The 23051-nt window shown below is 40.2% G+C and overlaps 1 protein-coding gene across 2 annotated transcripts in view; it reads right to left on the bottom strand.

The window, feature by feature from the left end:
• Positions 1–441: 441 nt before the first annotated feature.
• Positions 442–23051, bottom strand: part of SLC9A7 (solute carrier family 9 member A7) — a 67099-nt gene continuing 44489 nt past the window's right edge. Inside the window, exons 13-17 of one of the 2 annotated variants that reach the window (XM_083805428.1) lie at positions 17056–17115; positions 13348–13411; positions 10682–10764; positions 7533–7638; positions 442–2373 (exon numbers count right to left, since the gene is read on the bottom strand). In XM_083805428.1, coding sequence (XP_083661554.1) covers positions 2125–2373; positions 7533–7638; positions 10682–10764; positions 13348–13411; positions 17056–17115 — 562 coding nt within the window. In that variant the 3' untranslated portion in view covers positions 442–2124. The remainder of the gene's footprint in view (positions 2374–7532; positions 7639–10681; positions 10765–13347; positions 13412–17055; positions 17116–23051) is intronic. The other variant, XM_083805429.1, reaches the window with a different exon arrangement.

Genomic DNA, 23051 nt, shown 5'->3' with positions numbered 1-23051 from the left:
TTCTTCTAAAGAACAGATTTCTGCATAAGCCCCTGTTTTTTAGTCAAAGTAATTTGGTACATTTCAGCTTCAAGCTGCATGTAAAGGTTTGCCTTACAGTATTATGTACATTTATTTTGGATAAATTTCACTGTCTCAAACCACAATTTGGTTCATACAACTCGCTGATAACTCAATTAACTGTTGTTGAAGTCTCAAGTCCTCACTCAGAGTGGGTCCTCAAGACTCTTGTTTTTGTAATTTTTAAGCTACTTTTTATACTGCCAGCACTTAAGAAAAAAGAGAATAAAACAAATCACGAACAGTATAAATAGAGTGTGGATCGTTGCCATCTTTGTCTTTGTTGAGTTTGTTCTTCTCAGAGATCTTCATCAGGGTTTGTTACTGTTTACCATTTAAGAACAGAGCTCAGACCTCCAGTTTTCCCCACAAAAAAGCTTCTTTGTTTCTTCGAGTCTTTTTTCTTTAATGTCAGACAGTCATTACAGATCAATGCCCTTTAAAAATTTCATCTTGGAGGGATGCACAAGGAGGTAGATCACTCATCAGCAAACACGTGAAAGAAAGCAGACTTAGATGATACAACTGCAATGTTTCTCTGTAGCAGTAAGTTGCCACTGTTAGCCCATCATTAAGTTTAATAGTTGAGGAAAAACAGAGTGGGTATTTACTCACACACAATTTTATGACGAACAACTGAAATGGCAGCAAGATAAAACCACAATTTTTAGACAAACTGATATTGCATCACATTAGTGGGCCACAGAATGGTTTGAAAAATAAACCTTTCGAGACATGAGAAATGACATTTTAGCATGCTTTAAACAGCTGAACTGCTCTTCAAAGCATAACAGTTTTCAGCTACTGGCAAAGACAATGATACTGCCTCACTTTGAAAGTAAAAAGCATTAAGCAATACGTTAAAGCTAGCCTACATGTAAATGGGCTAAATACTAGGCAAAGATTTTTTTCCTTTTCACATTTAAGATGATACTACAGTTTGTCACTTCTGTAGTTTATATGTTGTTGTGCAATGCCCCACTGAAGTTTCACATCTACTCTGCAAAAAAGAAGAGCAGTAAACACCTTTCTTTTAGGATAGACACAAATGGTAAAGCCCGTAATGTTTGTCTGTCCTTATAATTAAATGTTTGCTGTTTGTCACACAGGAACTGTAAGCAGAGTCTATGGATTCTTCTGAGAAATATGAAACCTCACAGTTCCATGCAACTTCAATACTGCTCTCTTTTTCTTTTCCCTTCTTTTTCCTCCTCTTATCAGCTGTTTTCCCCAGCCCAAACATATTTCCATCTATCTTCATCTGATTTTAATAGCTTTAAGGGAGAGAAAGTTTTTCCTCGTGACTTCTGCTCAAGAGCCTGGCTCCAGGCTTGTGTGAGGTCAGGCATGGGTTGGACCACATGAAGCTGGATGTTACTCTTTTGAGGCACTAGAAGTTAGGCTAATAGTAGTAGTAAAGTTTCCCACAGCTAAGGGGACAAACAGCTCATTGTCTTCCTATTTAAATACATGTCCAGTGAAGAAATCTTATTTTCCCTTTTTTTCCCCTGAAACACATTAAGTACAGCTTGTAGTAACAGATTTGCCACAGTGCTGCATTCACGCATCTGTGCTCCTAAGATATACTACCCCATTTTACCTCCAGATTCCTCATCCTTGCTAGAGGAGTTAACAATGGATCTCTCCACATTCAGATACACACACATTCCTTTTTGTCTCATAATCATCTTGTTTGTATTTCTTCTTCCACATTCACAAGCTAAGCCAAGACAAGCTCAGTTCTATGACAATTTTGTCACATACCTCTTCTCAGAGAGAGCTGCTGCAGCTGAACAAGACAACTGCAGCATCTTAATTATACTTTGATTCAATGTGTGGTTTAAAAGCAGAGTGTGACCAGTTTTCATTTGTCTGTTTGCAGACATTTAGAAAAGCCCCACTGTCAGCATCTTGAGTAAAAAATAGGGGACATCTTCAGACCTTAGTAAAACCACTCAAACACATTAACTTGTTTAAATAAGCATCCCACCTCAAGTGACACAGTGGCCTGCAGTCTTCCTTGATCCATCCACAGAGCAGAAGTTGTTTTTACTGAGTCAGTAATCATGCATTGTCTTCCAGAGGAAAAACTAGCCGGGTACCCCTGCTTGTAACTTCATGGTCTGCTGCTCCCAAGTCGCGTTCCAGTGCCTCCTCTGAACTACTCTTTGTTCTCCTGCCATCAAGGCTAGTGGTAGCTGTATGGGGGCCTGAAGAACCGTTCGCAGTTATTGTTGTGTCACCGTATGTCACAGTGAGGTCACCATCGTTAAGAATAAAATCAGAATCCTCTTCTCTAAGCTGTTCTTGATTCTGGAATAAAGGAGAAAAGTCTTTGTATGGTGCACAACATTAGGTCTTTGCCAGAAAGATAACAGAACAGGAAAGTTTACCTACATGTCAATACAGAAGCAACAAGAGGTAAAATTCCACTTTAAGAAGGTGTTAAAAATAACCTTGAACCCAGTGTTTGCAAATCAGATTACTGTTCCCTGAATAACTACTGCTCTTGTGGATAGATGAGGGGGAGCTGAATCCAAGAACAGATTTAGCAATTTAATAGCACTGGAAATTTACCAGAAGTATAAGAGAAGCAGTCTATGGTGGTTTTTGCATGACAATTTAGAAGGCTGTATAGGAAAAATAAAGACTTGAGACCAAGCACAATTAAGTAATTCCAGATAAAGTGAGTTGCATCTTTCGTTAATTAGACAAGTTCAGAAGCAAGACTCATGTAAACTGCTAAGAATTCATTAAGTCCAAGTTCTTTATATTCAAGGCTTCCTCGACAAATTGTTTTGTTCAAGAACTAAACACATTTCAAATATCTGCTTACTCTGTTTACCTGATACTAAACTGAGAATTACTTGACCTAGTTCTTAGGAACACTCCTGAGCCCTGGCAGTAGGAAAGGCTGATAAAAGAAAATGCTTCCTTCATAATTTTGTGACTAGTTCTGAAGTGTTCTCTTTTCAAAGTCATTCAGGCAAGTGGCTCATGAAACCCTATGAATTTATTTTGATGGAGATGGGATGAAATATATTGTCGAGGACTAGAAATCAGTGAAGTATAATAAAACACTTGAATTTAGTTTTCCTACACAGCACAGTACAACAGCAAGCCATTACACCATATTTCACTGCTGTTTAGCATGGTCTTCATAAAAGGCTGAATTGGTCAGAAAATGGGTTTTCCTCATATTCAAAGAAAATTCTATCAGTACTATAAGCTTGCTGTCTTGCAACTGAAAGCATTTTTCTGTCTGAATGGCTCCGTATTGCCTAGCAAGAAAATGAAATTTAGGTGCATGTATTGGTGTTCTCCCTGGTAGGCTGGACTGTATTCTCATAATACATCATTTTCTTTCACTACAAGAAAGGAGGGAGGGCGCAGGCTATGTGAGATCAGCCTGACCAGAAAACCCTACTTATATTGCAGAACAGGATTTCAGTACGCTTGAGACTGACAATTTTGATTAATCTGTCTGCGATGAAAAACTCTGTGCCTAGCTAAATAAAACTTCCTGGGAAAACTGCCTGTCCTTATTTCAGAACGACAACCACTCAAAATAAAGCAGCATAACTCTCTAGGTGATACAGAATGTCAACTAGTCAGGACTCAAAGAGGTGTCAGGAGTTTACCAAAACCAACAAAAAAGTAAGTGATGCAGTTCAGTGTCAGGTACAAGACAAGTCCTACTTAGGCTGAATGCTAATTTCTCAGAACCTTTGTGGCATCCAAGTTTATCACCACCTACTACAGATAATGTTACTGTGATAAAGAGCACTGTTCTCAAAAAGCAAATAGAGTTTGGGATTCTTCCTTTGAGTGCAAAAAAAAAACTAAACTACTGAACTGTCTTAAAGAGAACAAAAGTAAAAATTAAAAGGTTCAGATACAGTGAACAGAACAGCCTTTATAAACTTTCTACTGCAAAAAAAAGCAAGTCTGGGGAATAAGACCAAGATGAATAAAAAAGGTAGAGAAAATAACCAGCTGTTTAAGAAAGTCTGATATCCTTCTATATTCCATTTTTGAAGAAGACATTCAAATTAAGATGACAAGTAGTAACATTAATATGAGTAAAAAATGGGTAGTTTGTGACTGCAGACTTATGTTCTAAAAAGCTAAAGTAGTTGCAAAGCTGTATCACAAGTTGCCTGTCATGGTGTTTGCCCTCGGAGAAGCAAAGGGACGGCAGACAGCACAGTTGGAGGTGCTGCGATCAATACCAGGGCAATACGTGGAGCAGTTCAGCAAGCTCCCAAGTCACCTCCTGACTCCACAATGCCACTTCAGAGCAAGTCCTGGCAGCAAGGGCATACCAGATGTGAAACTAGTAAGAACACACATTACACCTGAGCTTCCCCAACCAAAAGGCTGAACAGCTCTTGGAAGAAAAATATTGAGTAGAGAGGGGGGCCGCAAGCCTTACACTATGTGGCAATTCCTGACTAAATCTTTTCTGGTTTTCCCAGGTTGTACTTTTACATAAACATGATCAGTTCTGGAGAAAGCACTGAGCTTTCTCTCAATGTACTGAACAAACATTGCTTTGTGTGAGGCAAGCTCCTCGTACTTGTTTCACTTCTGAAGTACACTACCAACAGCGGGCAATTCATTTCACGCGCTTCCCCGGAGAACATACATGAACAAGCCCATGTAGTATACGCATTTGATGCTATGTTTGCAAGGACAGAGGATGCATGAATAAACCTACTGTGCTTCACGCAGCATGAACAATTCTTTCAAGAAAGACAGGAAATGTATCCAAGTAGGTCCCTCGAGACTTGAAATTCTTCCAAGAATAACCCTAAACTGGCCCCTACAATCCCCTACAATTCTCTAAGAGTAACTTCAATTCGCTCAAGAAATACAGGTCTGAACTTCACTACTTAAAAACTATCATGTCAAAGTACCTAAATCCAACATTCTACAAAAGACTGAATCTTGTTTCAACTTGGGCACTGTAACCCACGGACTTCACAGCATTCTGTCCAATTTGTCGTAAAATTTGTTTGAGAGGTCACATGCCTATGACCACATGCTGGAGATGTTCACACTGCTAGAGCTTATTTAGAGTTACTGCTCACAATGGTGGTCTTTATTGCCTCTTAAGGCAGTATGAAAATAAGCACAAAGCATGCTACATGTGCAAAACACTGGTAGGCACTATTTCCACTGCTGGTAGCGGATACAGCACAGGCATCACAAATGACAAAACTTGCATCAGAAGTTACTTATCTTGTGGCTCCAAAGTAAAAGCGTCATGTACTATGCATGCAAAATATATTACAAGTTAAATCTGATGCTCTGCTTAGAGTTTCTCTAGTTCTCAGTTGAGTTCAAATCCACCAAGGAAACTAAATTTCTGCTATAAAGCTAGATCCACTAGGAAGAGGGGGCTGAGGTGAGGAAACAACAGTTCTCACCAGTTTTGAGAGTTCCTTTCCCCAAGACTCAGACATACTGCAAACAAAGTTTCTTTATTGGATTTACATATTTAGAAAACCACTTCTCTCTACTGTCATACCAAGTGTCACACTGTGTATGGTGCAAGAGCTAAACATTCAAAAAAGTGGGTGGGGACATGTGTAGGACACAGAAGACACGCCTGAACAACCAAGCAAAAACAAAGTCCCCAGCAGTGCTTCATCAGGAAGAGCAGATGAGAATATAGATCCTTCTTCCAAATGGGATAAGTGGTTGGTAGAATAGAGAATTACTGCAAGTTTCAAAGGACACATCAAAAGTGAATTAAAAATTGCCTACACTAGTTTGGGACAAATTGGAAAGCCCTCCAAGTGGTCATGCACTGCAGAAAATACCAGGAGAGAAAGATGTGAGTATATAAAGCCATATACCTGTATGCTTTCTTCTTCCACAGTATGTAGATGTTGTAATCTCACAGTCAGTGCACTTGTGATTCTCTACTATTCAAAACACGTTTTCCAGCTACATTGCCTTTTTTTTTTTCCTTAAACACATTCAAGGTCTTCAGTCTTTAAGCCTCTCAGATGTACCATGCAATTTTCCTAAAAATACCTCACAAAAGCAGAACTACTCCAAGCAGTTTCTGTTCCCCAAAAGACATGGCTCTGAGTTGCTTCACCTGCACTTCAGAAGGCAAGAAGGTTCCTTAGCGTTCTAGCTAGTAATATGCTAGCTGGTAATGGCTGCAAGGGCAGCCATGCAAATAAATGAAAAGCAATCACAGAGTTAAGATACCTGGAAAGGGAACTAGAAATTGCATCTCAAATTGATATTCCTAATCCTAATGTAGAAATGCACCAAAATAGGAACAATAAGAAAGACTACAACATGAAAGTTCCACATCATATGGGTTTAAAAAAAAAAGTATGCAGGCTTTTAACATTTTTTTTACATAAATAGTGAATTATGCAGTGATGAAGCTAACACCTCAAGATGGGATGGTGAGGTATGCCACAGAACCAATCCAATTAAATAAATCAGTTGTAGCTAATGGCAGTCATTAATAATGAGTAAAGAAAGAGCCAAATTGGTAGAGAAAATGAAAGCCAAAACTACATGCTCATTCTGGTTAGATCCTCTGTTACTGGAAAAGTAATCTTATAAGATCATACACAGATAGCCACATGTGCAACACACAAGTAGGCTAATTGCTCTGATGGATGCTTTCCAGCCTAGATCTGTTTTAAGATCTCCAGTGGCATTGCAAAGATGGGAACAAGGCCAATTTCTTGCATTACTAATAGCTCTAAATAAGCAGTGGAAGAGGAAAATTTCTTTGAAGTTTTACTGTCAGATAAAAGTAAGATTCTAATAATACAAAAAGAAATGCAGGGAAATATATCAAAGTTGCACGTGGAATTTGTAAGTTTCTGGGGGAAAAATAGAAGTCTGGTCCAAAATTAATAGAGAACTGGCTGTGCTACTTGAACATAACAAAGATGTTACCATTCTGGAGAACCTGCAAACTGAAATGATCACACAGTACTAAGATTTTGTTTACAAGCAGTTCATAAAAAGTTCTAGATTTAAGAAGCACTTTACAGATAGGAATGACATGTATCACATGTATCAGGATCCTGCAAGAGTAACAGGAGAACGAAGCATTAATTATTGCAAGACATGGCTGCAAAAGTAGTATACTGCCCTGCTAGACTGAGATAAGCAACTGATCAACAGTTTCTGAAATGTGATCTTAAATTTCACTGTGGAAACAACGAAGGGACATTCTACCAGATTTCTTTCTGGCATGGGTAAACGTGTCAGTGTCTTTTCTGAAGTAGACCTCAATACTAGCCTAGCAGTAACAAGAAAACAATCTTGTCTAAAACTGTTAAGAACAGACATAATATTTGGAAGCAATTTACTACGATCACTTACCAGCACTTACATACAATAAGTAAATCATACCATCTTTTCTTAAAAGAATGCTTTTGTGAAGATAAATACATAAAAAAAAAGTACTGAGTTACTCTACTTACATCATAAACCTGGGGACTCGTCAGGCAGCGGGCTATGAGGCCACACCAGCTGGGTAGAGTTGTGGTTAATGGAGGGCCACTGTGAGTGAGAATTGGCTTTAAATAACTTAAGTAGTTAAGGAAAACAGAACAGCAATTGAAAACCACTATTTAAAATAAAAAGACAGTTGTACATAAATATGGTTCTGCCTTTGATCTGTGTGTTGCTCAATAACTGCGTGTAACATCCATTGAAAAATCTGCATTTATAAACAAATAAATTAAAAACATCTCCCTTCCCCCACCCCAATGTTCCCTTGATCCTTTTTAGGGCAGCTTCTTTACCCACGTTTTCTGCAAGGGGAACTAGCTAACTCCCTTATTGTAGTTTCATGTAGTTGCAACACTTCAAGCTTTCGGGCTTGCTGAAGTCAGGAGAAGCAAGCAGAGGTACAAGTGCTTTAATTTTATTAGGTCCAAGGGTATTTCTGCTCTGCAGGTGGGAGCACAATGTTGAGGTTGCAAGCTAGAGATAACAAGGTGGCATACCTATGTGGCTTAACACACGCCAATGATGAAATACTGTTTTGAGGATGTTGCATGCACACTACAGTCACCTGAACTGGTCCACTACTAGCTGGTCAGTGAGCCACAGATGCAACCATAGATCAGGAGTAGACCTGGAATCTTCCAAACAAATCCATGTTTGTTCACACTATTACTCTAGACTGATGATATGACTGAGGAGTCAAAAAAATTTACTCATGAGTCAAAAAAGGTGTCCCTGCTACAGAGCAGCATGCTAATCCTGCCTGGCTCAAGAACAGAGCTCGGGGAGAGTGCTAAGATGTCCAAACGTTGTCTGAAATCAGAAACAAAAGTGTTTTTTTTTTGTTGTTTTTTTTTTAAGTGATTCTGCTTATTTTAAATGCAAACATGATACAGGTATTCTAGCTACTTTAAGCCTTTATACACAGAGAGAATCAAGTCCATGTGTGAATTAATAGCTTCCCTCATTCTAACTCAACAGATGCAGGTTTAGGGAAGGTGAGGAGAATTAAAAAAAAAGTAGTTTTAGCCAAGGAGTATCCCTCCTCTTTGGCAAAGCCTGGCATAGTGCATTGACTTGAGCACATAGTGGTGTGATGATGCCACTGCAGGGTTATATTTCCTCCTTACCTCCTCTGCTAACAGTGTGGCTACATCCAGTCCTGGAAAGAAAAACTCTCCCCCCAGCCCTTACACTAACCTACCTGCCTAAGTGTTTCCCTGTGGCAGACAGGCAAGTAGCAAATCCATCATAAAAAAAGCAAGCCCACTAAAAGACACCTGGTACTTCATCTGAGTTGTTGTTTCTCTCACATTTAACAATTGGGGCTGCACCCAGAGAAAAGCCCATGACATTGAATGAACTCCACGTTCCACAGGAATGAAGTTCCCAGTTACTCCTCCACACCGTGCTCTGCAGAAAATAGCCAGCATTAGAGCACACTGCCTAATGCATCTTAGATCTTTTTCAAGTTAAATTTCATTCCTGCGAAGAGTGATTTTTGAGACAAACTACCTTTCTACTCAAAAAACAAGTGAATGCATCAGCAAAAAATATTTTGATATTTAGGTGTAAATATAGAGGTGACAACTCTGCAGATCATCCTCTAGGTGCAACTAAAACCCGCCCAGCAGATTTTTATCTGAATGCTTCCTTACAAGAGAAGTAGCAGAATTTAACTTAAGATACAGTACGACAGCTCTGCCTCTGCACGTCAGTTTCCTCAGCATAAACTTCACAGAAAGCTTCACTAAAGATTGCTAGTTGCTACTGAAAAAGCAAGTGCATTATCAGCATCCTTTAAATAAAAGTTTTGTGAAACAGCTCATTAAGCTGTAATTTCCACTTAGCACTGCCCCCCCTCTCCTCTCCCCCCTTGCTGGGGCTGTTGGGGACTGCACTTGTGCTGGTGTCAGCTGAAGGGAAGTCAGCATTGCCAACTACTCCTGTTATTCATAGGGCACATCCCCTTTGTAAAGGCAGGGGAAGAGGACAGCTCTGCTTCTGCTTCCTTGGGGGGTGGGCGGAAGGCAGTCAGTCACAGCCACGTCCCACTCTCACCACACAAGTCTTTTTGTTTGTTTGTTTGTTTTTAAAATACGAATATGGTATTTGAACAAAAATTGACCTTGATGCACTTGGACACCAGTCACTACATTTAAACTGTTTACTTTAAATCATTAACAGTTATGAATATTTAAACTAGCGCGCACACACCCTTCTGGGCTTTGTCCCACTACTGCATCATCTGAAAGCATCAGTCACAGATTTTATCCTGAATAGGGAAGTGCTAGTTGGATCCAAATGCTTCCAACACTATACCTTGGTTTCCATGAATGGTTGATCTTGATGTACAAAGCAAGGAAGGAAACAAATGTGCTCCAACCAGGCCAGCAACATGTCAACCACCAATGGACAAGTTCTCAGGCCATTTATTAATTTCTCAGGTGCAAGCTGCAATAAGATTAAGGCCCTGTCACAGGTATTTAGGTATCTTTAATATCCCACAAATTACCAGGAATCAAATACTGAAATGTCTAAGTTTTTAGTTAAAAGTGACTTGGCATGGCCACAAGATTAGCTTTCCCTTTTAGCTTTCCCATTTTCTACTAAGTGAATATAAAACATTGAGGAGGGACACCTGTACGATATATTGATTAGGAATACACTAACTAGTTTAAAAAAAGAAAAAGCCAACAAACTCAAGCATGAAGGATGGGACAGGTACATAAAAATTATTATGAAGTTCAACCAAGGCTATCTAAACAGCATAAACAGCTTCAGAAAGGTTGTACAGTACTATATAGACACAAAAAGACACGCTCTACGTTCATACTCATTGGAATAGTTAATTGTCTGTCTTACTGTTAAGCAAAACCTCAGCTCACAGGACTGACTTTTTTTTTTTTTGGTCATCTGGCAAATGTGAGATACCGTGCATGAAATGGAAACGTCCATTTTCTGAGTCAGCGAGGTGAAGTTTCAGTTGTGCCTTGTCAAATACTTGATCTTTATCACGCCTGACTCTCGCAAGTGCTTAAAGCTGCATATGGGTATATGGCAAGAAAAAAAGTCTGAATATTTCACGTCTTGAAGTGAAGCTGTGTTTTCAGAAGGATACTTATGGTCAAAGCTATACCATAGCCTGAAAAGCCAAGCACTTTCCTGCTTCGTTCTGTTCCTTCTTTCAGAATCTGGGCCATCCTAAAAATAAGATAAAAGCATATTCATTATTATGGGGAGGGAAGAAAAAAAGAAGTCATACATTCCAGTCATTCACATTATAATGGCCTATGCAAAGCCAAATGACTTCAGTACTGTACAGAGACTGCAGGAGAAAACTATTTAGAGACTTATACTGATGTTACTTTCCTTAGAAAGACCAGACATGACTGTGCAGAGAACAAGCAGGCTCTCTTCATTATCCTCAAGTTACCTTAATAAACTCCCTGCCACCAAGTTACCTTAAGCCTTAAAGTTTACCTATTACTGCCCTGACTACGTGATAAGGAAAGAAGTTCAAAACTGAGAAATAAGCCTCACTGATATCCTGTCCCCCACCCTGTCAAATAAATGAACTGAGACAGTCCAGACTGATTCATTTTCATTACTCAGCTGGCTTCCTTAACTCTAGCAGTATTTTATGTTTTCCCTTAAGCCTACTACATCCTTGAAAGAACAAGAGAATTTACTATACCTGATAAATTTTTGCAAACCTGATTAAACACATCAGGCTTATAAGAAATATGCTTAACAGGGAATCCACATAAAAATCACAATTGAGGAAGGTTATGCAAATTTCCTAAGTGCTAGATCACAGCAGCCCTCAGAAGTGCTAACAGTTAAATATAGTCCCTTCACTAGCTGTGCTGCATGTCATCACACCAGCTGGTCTGCAGCTGCATTTGTGGTTTTTTTTTTTTTTTTTTTTACACACTTTTGTTACTTTTTTTTTCTTGGACAGAGACCAAAGTTAAACCCAGGAAAACAGATGATGCGAAAACGCCTTGCGTGAATCATCTTCCAGCAGTGTTCTTTTCCAGCAGTTTTGATAGAATTGCCCTGCGTACTTCCCATCTGCAAAAAAACCCTATGATATGGTTCACCAAGAGTTAAACCATAGTACACATTCATTTTTCCCCCTGCCCCATCCCAAACAATGTATTTTCTTTAACTGTGACTTGCAGCCAGTCTTGGCTTTGTGAAAGACAGAGGAATCCAAAGGGAACTGACTAATGGATTCCAGTAGGAATGTAATACACAGCTAAAGAGGGAAACAAATGGGTAAGTGCTTTATGTTTACATGGGAAAAACACAAACAAGTTATTTCCACCCTGACACTGAATGAGAACAGAATACTCATGTTCTGGCTGTGGCTATTTCCTGTTAAAACAATTTCTCAAATACTGACAAGCTCAGTCTGAAAGTCATCTTACCCTGATACCGCTTCCTAACCTTGGTTTTATGCCATAACTGTGGCCTTCATTGTAGATGGTGTTCTGAAGCCTGGCCTTCTGGTTGCTTCCAGATAGACACACAATCTATAGAATAGATACAATATCTACAGGAATCTATTATGTGCTGGACCCAGGCTTCTACAAAGAACACAGAGATGCCTAATTCAGTTTCTGCAATGAAATAAATGCTTCCTGAGCAGGTAGGCATCTGCAGAACCCGTCACAAACAGGAAAAGAAGAAGAACAAGAAAACCACCACACCTACACAAGGCAGGAGACCACTAATAAAGATGATCCCAAACGGAGTAACAGCCAGCCTGACCACCAGCATCATACAACTTGGGGTTTACACGGCAAAGCTCACATGCTTGTGCTCTGTTCATCCTCTGGCTTCAGTCATCTTATTTCCTGCCATTCAACCTCACTTTCCTCTAGCAGATTCCTACATAGCTAATCAGTCACGCTACTGAACGATTACTGTCAAGCAGTACACTGTCTGGGAGAGTGTAAACTAAGGTCTGAACAGAGGAACCTGTGATGAAGATGTCCTTGCACAGAGGAAGCTCCCAGTTAAACCTCAGGAAATGTTTTCTTTCCAGACCTTTCACTCCTCCTGTGAATTCACTCAATTTACAGATGAGGAAAACCAAAGTTTCTGGTACAGACAACATTCTTTCAGTAATCTTGTTTGCACATAACATATTGCATGGAAAAAAAAAAAGCAACTCAGACTGTTACTGATTCATAGAACACTGCGCTGGAGATTCACAGCAAGTTTGTTGAAGATGATAGTTTTCCAATACTCCTTCTGCCTCAAGGGTAGGTAGTTGAGTCAAGATCCAACCAGGCTGTAATATGGCATACAGGAGTTGAAGTCTGATTAGCAAACTTAATCTTTGATTCAAATCAAGTCCAAAGGCCAAAATTTGCTATCAACTACTGGACAGAAACCACGATGATTATCTGTGTGTCAGTCTAAGAGAGGACCATTCGTGTTGTAGAATGTTAAAAGTAAGCATGTTGGGCGGTGGGTGAGGGAAGAGGAAAGCACATTGTTATAGGTTGTGTTAGTAGCTTTGGGAAGAGTTTTGATGCCTTATATTTACACATACACATGCCAAAATTTGAAATGCAGAGCGACGCTGCAGTGTTATACCCAACAACACAATGTTTTTGGTGGGTGTTACTTGAACACTATAAAGTAAAATGCATTATCGATTTGCCAGCTAAGAGAGAAAGCTTTCACCCATGCATGTAGCTTCTGCAGTTCTTTACCATCCTACGTTATAAAATAAGATCAGCCTAATAGAGAAGTTATGTAATTACTTACTCCTTGTAAGACTTGAAAGCTGTCGTTAGTAGGTGGAGGATCCTGATCTGGGTCAACCCCAACCCTACAGAAACATCAGGAAAACAAAGCAAGTGGTGTTACTGAGGATTGCAAATGCTGTAAGTTTGGCAGAATGCATTTTAAAAGCACTTTAAGCATCCAGCAAAGCTGCATTCAGAGAGATAAGAATAGTTTGAGGAAGAGCTGTCCATTATTCCCATGCGGTTACATAGGAACAAACAGGATGCTTTTTCACTTAAGCAGCAACTACTACCTGCAGATAACAGCTTTAACTCTACCTCAGCATCAGCTTTAACTGCTTACCTTTGTTGCCAACTCTTTTAAGACACTGGCAAATACTATTTTTGGCCTAAACAGGTGAATTGTAGGTGACGTCCTCTTCAGTGAAGATTCCTCATGTCCAGCAGCAGGAAACCAGAGACTAAGGATAAGTCCAGCCTAAATATTTGACATGGCAAATAACTTTGAGCTACTCTTAGGCCTATCTCACAGCTAATATACTATTAAGAAAACAGAAACAAAACCCATACACACGCACCATTTTAAGGCACTGACAGTGCAAAGCAACAAAAATACTTTATGAAGGTTTGTACCGTTAGTTCCTGCAAATTTTGTTCACCTTACACAAAACAGCCACAATGCATTAGCAGGCGGTCTGTCTAGTGCAGCCTCTCATTTGAGGAAGGGTCATTATAGTAAGATGGTGGATGACTACTCTCTTTTGCATAGGTAGCAGGCATCTTACTACTGGACCATCCTTTCACATAGCCCTCCTATCCTAGACAGGTATTTAATCTGACCCTTTTAATTGTTTGTTTTCTGATCCGTTAAGATTAGACTTGTCTAGCCTCAAATCCCATTCATGTCTCAGTCTCTGGTGGTTTAAGTTCTGCAATGAAGTACAACCTCATGTGTAAGGCAAGATTGTCAGTGTCAAACTGTTGCATTTGTTGTGTAGAAAAATGCATGAACTAAACAACATTGCCTGAAACAGCTCACATTTATTCACCCCCCACCAGGAAGGGACAGAGCTGGTCTAGTGTCATTTATTTTTACTTAGACTGTGTCAGCTATTTCTAGCCACAGTGTCTATGCAACCTCCCTTCTGAGACAGGATAACCAGAAACCAACACAACATTGCAGGTAAGACCATATCATTTGTGTATCCAGGGGATGCATGCTTGTGTAAGGCAAACAGTGATCCACACATGACTTACCATCAGACACAGAAGATTGCATTGATTAAACTAAAAGGAACACCATTAAACAGCATACAGGGCAGAACTTTGAGAGGAAATTAAAAAAAAAGTAGGCATTGAACTCAATGTTTAAATCATCCTTGTGGACTCAAGGCTTCACAGAACTTAATGTAGTTCAGAGAAAATCCAGGAGGTCGCTCTAAGACAATCTGCAACACCCTCACATTGAACTAGTGCTGACTAGCTACTGCTAATCCAACTCCTCTGCTTTGATTTTTCCTCTTTTCTTTCTTCATCCCTTTGTTTTTCCTTTCATAGCAAAGAAACAGAGAGAACCATCTTAACCCTTAGGCACATTTGGCCTGGGATTTCATTGGCACTGACCAGCCACAGAGACTAAAAAGCTTTGCAAATTTAACACTAGACAGATGGGAGTACTGGTCAGATAGATTGAGTACTGGATTGTAACACATGCCAGAATGAAATGCCACACACAAGAGCTTGGAAAGGTTACAAGGGCTTACACATTACTGCTTAGGCTACTGCTAAGCAGTGAACAGATAAGGATTTTCTACAGACAGACAAATCAGTTATCTGATGAGGCCTCACTCAAAGTTGACAAGCAACATCAGGAAACAGGCCCAATATGGCCATATACAAGATTGCACATTCCTTCATAAATAAAAACAATAAAAGATTTGTGGCATTTCTCACTCCAACTACACATCAGGGAGGCTCAATGCACTACGAACATCCACCATGCTCGACTTAGCCTTGTGACTGGCAATATAAATGGTGAGTTCACGAAACTTGTTCCAGAAGACAAACATATCTCGAATACCCAAAATAGTTTTAACTCCCTGTGCTATGCATTCACTTTACATTGTACAAAAACAAACAATTCAGAATATCTCAGGTTTTATTTGATAAGGTTGTGTGTTTGATTTTGCAGACTTTTTAACTTCCCCAGGGCAGTGGAATGGGGCTTAGGGGACCAGAGCAGGACGACCATACTGGTCAGTGAAAAGTCATAGTACATTACAGGCCAGGTTCACTGACTTCCTGAATAAGAAAACACTGTTCTATATTAAAACGTTTCAGCTTTCAAGAAATAAAAATAAGAAAAGTTCTTACTACATAAGTTTCTTTCAATACTGAAATAATGCAAATACACAGACTCACATTTTTAACGTTTTCCAAAGTTATTCTTCAGAGTAATTTATGTTTGAGTGTTTCTAATGAATTCCTTTTCTTTAAGCCACCTTTTTTTTTTTAATTTATTGTTTCAAAGCTTATCCCTCAGTTCAGTTTAACACCAAATACAAAAAGTAGATGTGGGAATTCAAAATAGTAATCTATCTTTCAACCAGTGTAGAGTATATTTTATCTGCTGTACTAGAGTGAAGTGGATAGAAAACATTTATTATTCATAACAAGTCTGCCTAATCAAGTTTCAAGGTACATACACCCAGCTCTAATGACAAGCATGGTTTCTGTAGGCCCTGCACCCCCCCAGTTTCTAACAGAGTCCCCTGGACCAGCACTGCTTAACATCTTTGTCAGTGACATGGGCAGCGGGACTGAGTGCACCCTCAGCAAGGTTGCCAGTGACACCGAGCTGTGTGGTGCAGTCAACACGCTGGAGGGAAGGGATGCCATCCAGAGGGACCTGGGCAGGCTTGAGAGGTGGGCCTGTGCGAACCTGATGAAGTTCTACAAGTCCAAGTGCAAGGTCCTGCACCTGGGCCAGGGCAATCCCAAGCACAAATGGAGGCTGGGCAGAGAATGACTGAGAGCAGCTCTGAGGAGAAGGACCTGGGGGATACTGGTAGATGAGAAGCTCAACATGAGCCAGCAGTGTGCGCTTGCAGCCCAGAAAGCCAAACGTATCCTGGGCTGCATCAAAAGCAGCGTGGCCAGCAGGGCGAGGGGGGAGGTAGAGTGTGGGTTATTTGTCTGTAACAGTTCTAGAAGCCACCAGCTGGAGAAGTCTAGCATTCTGTGTGTTCTCCACCCTTACTAGCATCTTCCTACAAAGCATTCTGTCAACCCTTGCTTTTAAAAATAGATCCCAAGGAGGCTGGGCTAAATCGTCCACAGAAGTCCTTCTCACCTGAACAGCTGTATGACAATTCCATGGAGTGCCTAAGACCATCTGCGTGATTAAGGATCACATCCATAACTTCTCAGCTTTCAAGTCCTCACAGGCCAGAGACACTAGTTTTGCTTCATTTTTTACCCATACACAAGAGTTAAAGGTATTTTTTGTTTTGTTGGTTTTGTCTTTAAGCTGAAGACAATGAATGATCCACACTCTCCCAGCTCACAAGACGAGAACTAATTCAGAAGTGAGGAGTATCTACGGCACTGCAAAAGAGGAGATGCAGCAGTGGCATGCCACAGAACAGAAAAAGAGCACAGTGTTATAAAGATGAAGAAAGCCAAGCACCAGGTTAGTTCGGTATCAGGGAAAGCAGCTCAGTGTCACCTGAAATACAGCCAGCGGCTTTCACTCATCTCTTCCACCGATGGAACACGGTCACCAACTCTGGTACAGCACAAGAATGGAATGTGAGTAACAAAACGCTCATGAGATGGTAGCTTTACAAAGCTGCCTAGCAAAAACAAAACAAAAAAACCCTACCCAACCAAAAAAGACAAGACATACAAGAACAAGAATGGCAGAACAATGACAAAGTGACAAAAATCATAGAAATTAACAAAAGCAGCCCTTAGTGACGGAGATGTCAAATAACATTCTTCATTTGTTCAGATTCAGGCTAGAAAAGACACCTACATTCATGACAGGCTACCACTCTTGTATAAGTTATATTCAACAGCTCTTAAGAGAACTGCTACGTGTAGGCAGAACCCGAAGACATGCTCCCAGTGCCTCAGACCTGTGCATTTTCTAAAAGAAAGTCATAAAATAAAGTCAAGATTGAAAACTATGTATATATGAAAGAGGCTATCATCACTTCCTAGTTTCAGAGTCAAATACAACTGCTAATACATACATAAATCACTCAATTGGTTTAATTAACAGTTAACTAGCAACCTTCAACATAATACTTCAGACACTGTTTTTACTGCTAACTTTGCCTTTTTCTACTGTACTTAAAAACAAGTGAAAGCATGCTTAGTTTCTAGTACTTTCAATGTAAATTCCTTAGTTTGTGTTCCCTCCCCCTCCCCATTTCTCCATTAAGGTATGCTACGTGAATTATACACTGCCCATATGAAATAAAAGCCTAGATTACCACAAATCCACAGCAGCTTCACTTTACAAAGAACAAGTATGCTTCCTGATTGCAAGCTTACATGTTTAAGAATCAAATATTTAAGGCAATAGCTTGTACTACAAAGAACATGCACTAATCTAATCCTTTAAGGCTGAGGCAAATAGTGGACTTCAGATAGATTTATTTTTTGGACTGTTAGTTCAATAGCTCGCTCTCATGCCAACATATACTACAGGTCAGAACACTCTGCTTCGAAAGGTCAGTGCTGAGAAAGCTCTGTATATGTAGCAAAAACTAAAATGAAAACTGTCCAATAGCTTCCCTTTATGACTTTTCTCTTTGTTGTGTCTTTGCCAAGCTAATATACTGAAGTTTTCCCAGATGTCTATAATGAGTACAGCATTTTTGGAAAATTTTAGCTATTTTGGAAGAGTTCAACTGTTTCTCAGAAGGTGGCTGAGGAAGAAGGGAATTCCCACCCCAGTATTAAAAAAAATATAAAAGCACTGATCACTAAAAAACCCTAGAACTAGGTAAGCTACTACAGAGGTTGTTTTTAGGGTACCTTCAGGGATTCCTTTACTTGACCTAAGCAAGATAATGGCTCCTGAAACTGCCCACAGAGGCTTGTCAGAGATTTGCAGATAAACCCCTAACACCCCATTTGCTCTAAATACATCAACCCAGCTCCTGGGGGTCTTTCCCATACTCATTCTCTCTATAAGGAATTGCCATGTTTAAGAGCACAAGAACAGATATAAGAAAGCATCTCCCATGCTTACACCCAGACATCCAAAAGAGGAAGCAATCCCTCTCCTACCAAGTAGATAGCCCAGAGTACCAGTTCAGCAAGGGTGGAGATCTGAAGGCTGTCCTGCACCTCCATTAAGAGATTCGTGACTGATGAAAACAAACTAGAGGTTGGAGGCAAGAGAAGAGGAGAAACCAAACATGAAGACTGGAGAAAACAGCACAGAAAGATATGGCAAAATAAAAAAGCCCACAATGGAGGGAAAGGCACAACGCCTGCTGCGTGGGCAGAAGAAAGCAGCTAGAAGTCAGGCTTAGAAAACGATAAACCAAATGAAAGATCTAAATCGCAGAAAAATGGAAACAGGCAGCAAAGGAGAAGAATATGACCTCTGATCAAACATTCCCCACACCAGCCCCGGATATAACAAGGTTGGATTCTGGCATCAACACTCCTTGTCATTGCAGCACATGGAGGCATGGTATTTAAGAAACGCACATTTTACCCAGCAACTAATAGCTGGACCACCCTGGATGATTTAATATAATATAACCTGAGACTGACATCAAGCTGTTTTACCACCACCCCAGAGAGTTGCTATGTGAACTATCTACTTATATGAGAGTTAGTATTTCCAGATTTTTTTTCAGTTTGCTTGATGAGGAAAAAAAACAAAACACTAGATAAAAAGCTAAGAAGAATATAATTGCGAAGTCATATAGAAGGCGATAAAAATTTAAGTTATCATCATCCAGCCAACCCTTAACTTTTCTCTAGAAAGATAACAAAAGTATACTAAATCAAAAGATATAATTCTCATGTTTAAGATTTACAAAGACTGATTAGTATAATCAAAATTACTTCATTAAAATACACAAACATTTGAAGCAGCTTATGATGGAGAAGCAGGCATTAATTTACCTGCTGCTTGATTCAAAATGAAAAGAACCAGGTCAAATCCTACTGAAAAGTAGCAAATATTTTTCAATACAAATGCTAGAAGCTCTTTTTTTTTCCTTCCTTCCTGTGACAAATAAATGAAACAACAAGTCAGCTACTTTTCAGAAGAGGAACTTTGCCAGTAGTTTTGATTTATAGGGCTAATTTGCTGAAAGCATTACAGCTTCATGCAGGAAATTGTTTCATCATTTTAGTCTCAAAGGAAGACACTTTCATTTTTAAAATTCAAGTAATGCTTTAATTTCTACAAAAAAAAGCAAATCTAGTGCTGGAAAAACATTACCATTTATGATTCACATACATGAATGTTTCACAGCCAAGACAGCCAACAAGTGCAAATATATGACATCATGGCTTTAACGCTAGTTTCTGGTGTTAACTTTTAAGCTTGCTTAGCATTAAGTGGCAGAAACCAACAGCATCTGAAGATCCCGTTCTTTTTGCTTGGATTTTGATGCCATGGTGCCACTTTCCCAACCAGTTAAGCAGTAAACTCAAACTAAGTCTCCACTGCAAACTGTAGGTCCTTTGCTTGGTTGTATATTTTAATCCTGACCACTGGACACTGGTAACACACCCTATTCTTAAACATACCCAATCTTCTGAGCAAGACATTCAGATCAGAGCATGGTGAGGAACAGAGCATTTTCGCCTATTTTCCTCCTTATGCTGTTTTGTACTTTATCAACACTTATTCTTCATGTTAGCCTCCCCCTCCCTAACCTACTTTTCATTTGAAATATTTCACATCATGGGTGAGAAGGGATGACCAGAAGAACCAAGCATGCATACAATCATCATTCAATTAACAGGCACTTGCCTTAGCCTCTGAGCCGCAGCAAAGCGATTCTGGATCCTTGCATAGGCACTGCCCCATGTGTGCACGCTATGGGTGTAGTAGTACCAAGCCAGGCTGAACGTCTTGGCTGGAGTCAGCTCTCTGGTACTGTTCTACTTACATTGTGCGGGCTAACCTCAAATAAGATCCTTTCCTGTTTATGCCTTCCTTAGTTCCCCAGTAACTGCTGTGAACTTCACATGAGAGCTGGGCTTGTAAGAGTCCACACAAATCCTAACGTTTAAGTGCAACACACAAATGGCATTAGTTTCCTATTTCCCTTGGTTTACTTACTCTAGGAAACAACCAGCCTTCTATCTTTTATTCTCCCTTCTGCTAAATGAAGCTATACAGAAGCAGTACTTATTTCCAGCCTCTTGCGGTGCAATCTAATGGGTAAGTGCCAGGGCTCAGAAAGCATCCAAATAAAGTGCTGTGTCAGCAGCATGCACCGCAGCTGCGTGAGGCATTGATACAGTAGAGCATCTTCATCTCCTCCTGCCTACCTCCTCCACTGCGTGGCAAGGAATGGAGGAAAGCAGCACACTTCTAAAATTCAGCTGGAAACTGATCTGTCTCTGTCTTCTCCCTGTAAGGTCAGACAGGTCTTCTTGATTTCCTGCAGAAAGGGTTTTGTCTCAACAGCCTGTACTTTACCAGAAACAAGTTTCCAACTCATCAGCTGCACACGGCTGCCACCTCCTGGTACAAATCTGAATTCGCCCCTAAAAAGTGCAGCCTCACTGACCAACGCAGCAGTGCCCATCAAGGCGGCCGTATGCAGACCCAAACTACTCTACTCTACTTCTGTAGAGTTCCCTTTTCCACATGATATCCTTCTCTTAATGGGGATGCTAACCATTTGTTTTCTGTCAACTATGCCAAGCAAGTGACAGTAAAAATTCCTACTTACTAGCAAGCATGCGTAGGTCTTCCAAAACAAAACAGCTAAACACTCAAGACCATGGTTCAGCTCACTGTTGGCAGCTGCTCTCCAGAGGGGGTATCATAGGCACTTCTCAGTGCTTCCAGCTTTTCTGCCTTGTTGGACACGGTAATGATTTTTGCAAGTACAGCTTACCCAAAAGGCAAGCCTAGAACGGATATGGCATTGGCCTTTTCTACCTTCAGGGACTGCTCATGAACCAGGCCCATGGAATCTCATTATTGAGCCTGACTAGACCTGTTAAAGGAGTAAGTGCATCTTCTTAGGTACTTCCACAGACTGTTTACTGGGCTAGACCGTATTAAAGAACAACCACCACCACCACAAGTCACCTCAGCTAGTCTCCAGTTGGCCAGGAGCTAGGACACATGCCAGAATTCAGTCCTGTCCTACTGCTGATGGCTGAAGGAGCCTTGTGGCAGAGGTAATGGTCAAATTTCACCTCAGCAAATGAAAGGCTGCAGGCAGATCTTGGCAGATTTCTTACCTGCACAGTGCATGCCAGAACTCATGCCCTGCTCCTTTGTACACCATCCTCCAGACAGCCTATTATGTATGCCGCTGGTTACGCAGACACTGACTGCTCGGCTTGCCGAGGTGTGTAAGTACAGTTGTTCCTTATATATCACTACTGACTACAGATCTGCGTCATTGCCAGAGGTGCCTAGTGGAAAGCTGCATGTGGCACCTATTCCAGGCATCTTGTTTAGAGTCATTAAATAGCTTTCACTTGGGAGCGGAAACCACTCAGGCTGGGCTTAGAAATAACATTATGATGGTGTATCTCATGTTCATTAATGACAGCTGCATTGGAATTGTTTTATTGACTTTGAGACCAGGTGCTGCATAACCTGTTACTGGCAATATGACCTTCAGAGGCATTGGGTACATGGAAGCAATGCCTTTTTATGGTATGCTAACCAAACATTTGGAACTTGCATTTAAACACAGTTGTAAAGGACAAAAATTGACTTGTGTAGCACAAGAAAAAGGAAGCCAGGACTTTCAATGTGTGCTGTTAGAGTTGAAATATTGTAAATCACTGTTGTAACACCTCTCAGGCTGGAAGCATTTGACATCAGACACAGCTGGTATGTTCTTGGTACAGAGTGGTTCAACTCTGCTCAAGTGCATATCCATATTGACAGGATGTCAGCCAGTCAGTCTGACAATACAGTTTTGGTAAGCTCACCCTGTAACTCCAAAACTTGCTGTTGACATTGTCCTGTCAGATATTTTGGCTTTAGCTACTTTCAGTAATAGGAGTCTCAGGCATTTCTGAGCATCCTATCCATCCCTTTTTTTTCCAACCTAGAAAGCACCTGCTACCTATTGCCACAAGAAGTTTACTGAAGTTTTCCAAAAACCAGCAATACTCCTTGAGAATGGTTAATTCTTTCAGAGACTGAAACTGTTTTCTTTACCCAAGATTGTATCGTGCTAGGATAGGAAAAAAACAATGGTAGACAAATTCTGATTAGCACAACTAGAATGCAAGACAAAGTAAGCTTTCAAGGACCAAACAGCACACAATTTACATATGAAAAAATGCACTGGAGTGTTTGTATAGTGTGCTTGTATTAATTCCACTCTATTTACCTTCCCTCCCCACAACAACAGCCAAAGCTTTTTCAGAATGAAAAGCATATGTAGTCTTTAACAAAGTTTGATTCATGATTATCTAGGACTTCGGTTGATAAGTAGCTTCAAACATGAATATACTTGCAGCCCTAAAGTACCAAGTGTT

The sequence above is a fragment of the Anser anser genome (genome assembly GCF_964211835.1).
Source record: "Anser anser genome assembly, chromosome: 1".
Lineage (NCBI taxonomy): Eukaryota > Metazoa > Chordata > Aves > Anseriformes > Anatidae > Anser > Anser anser.
This window is presented reverse-complemented; position numbering and strand designations above follow the sequence as displayed.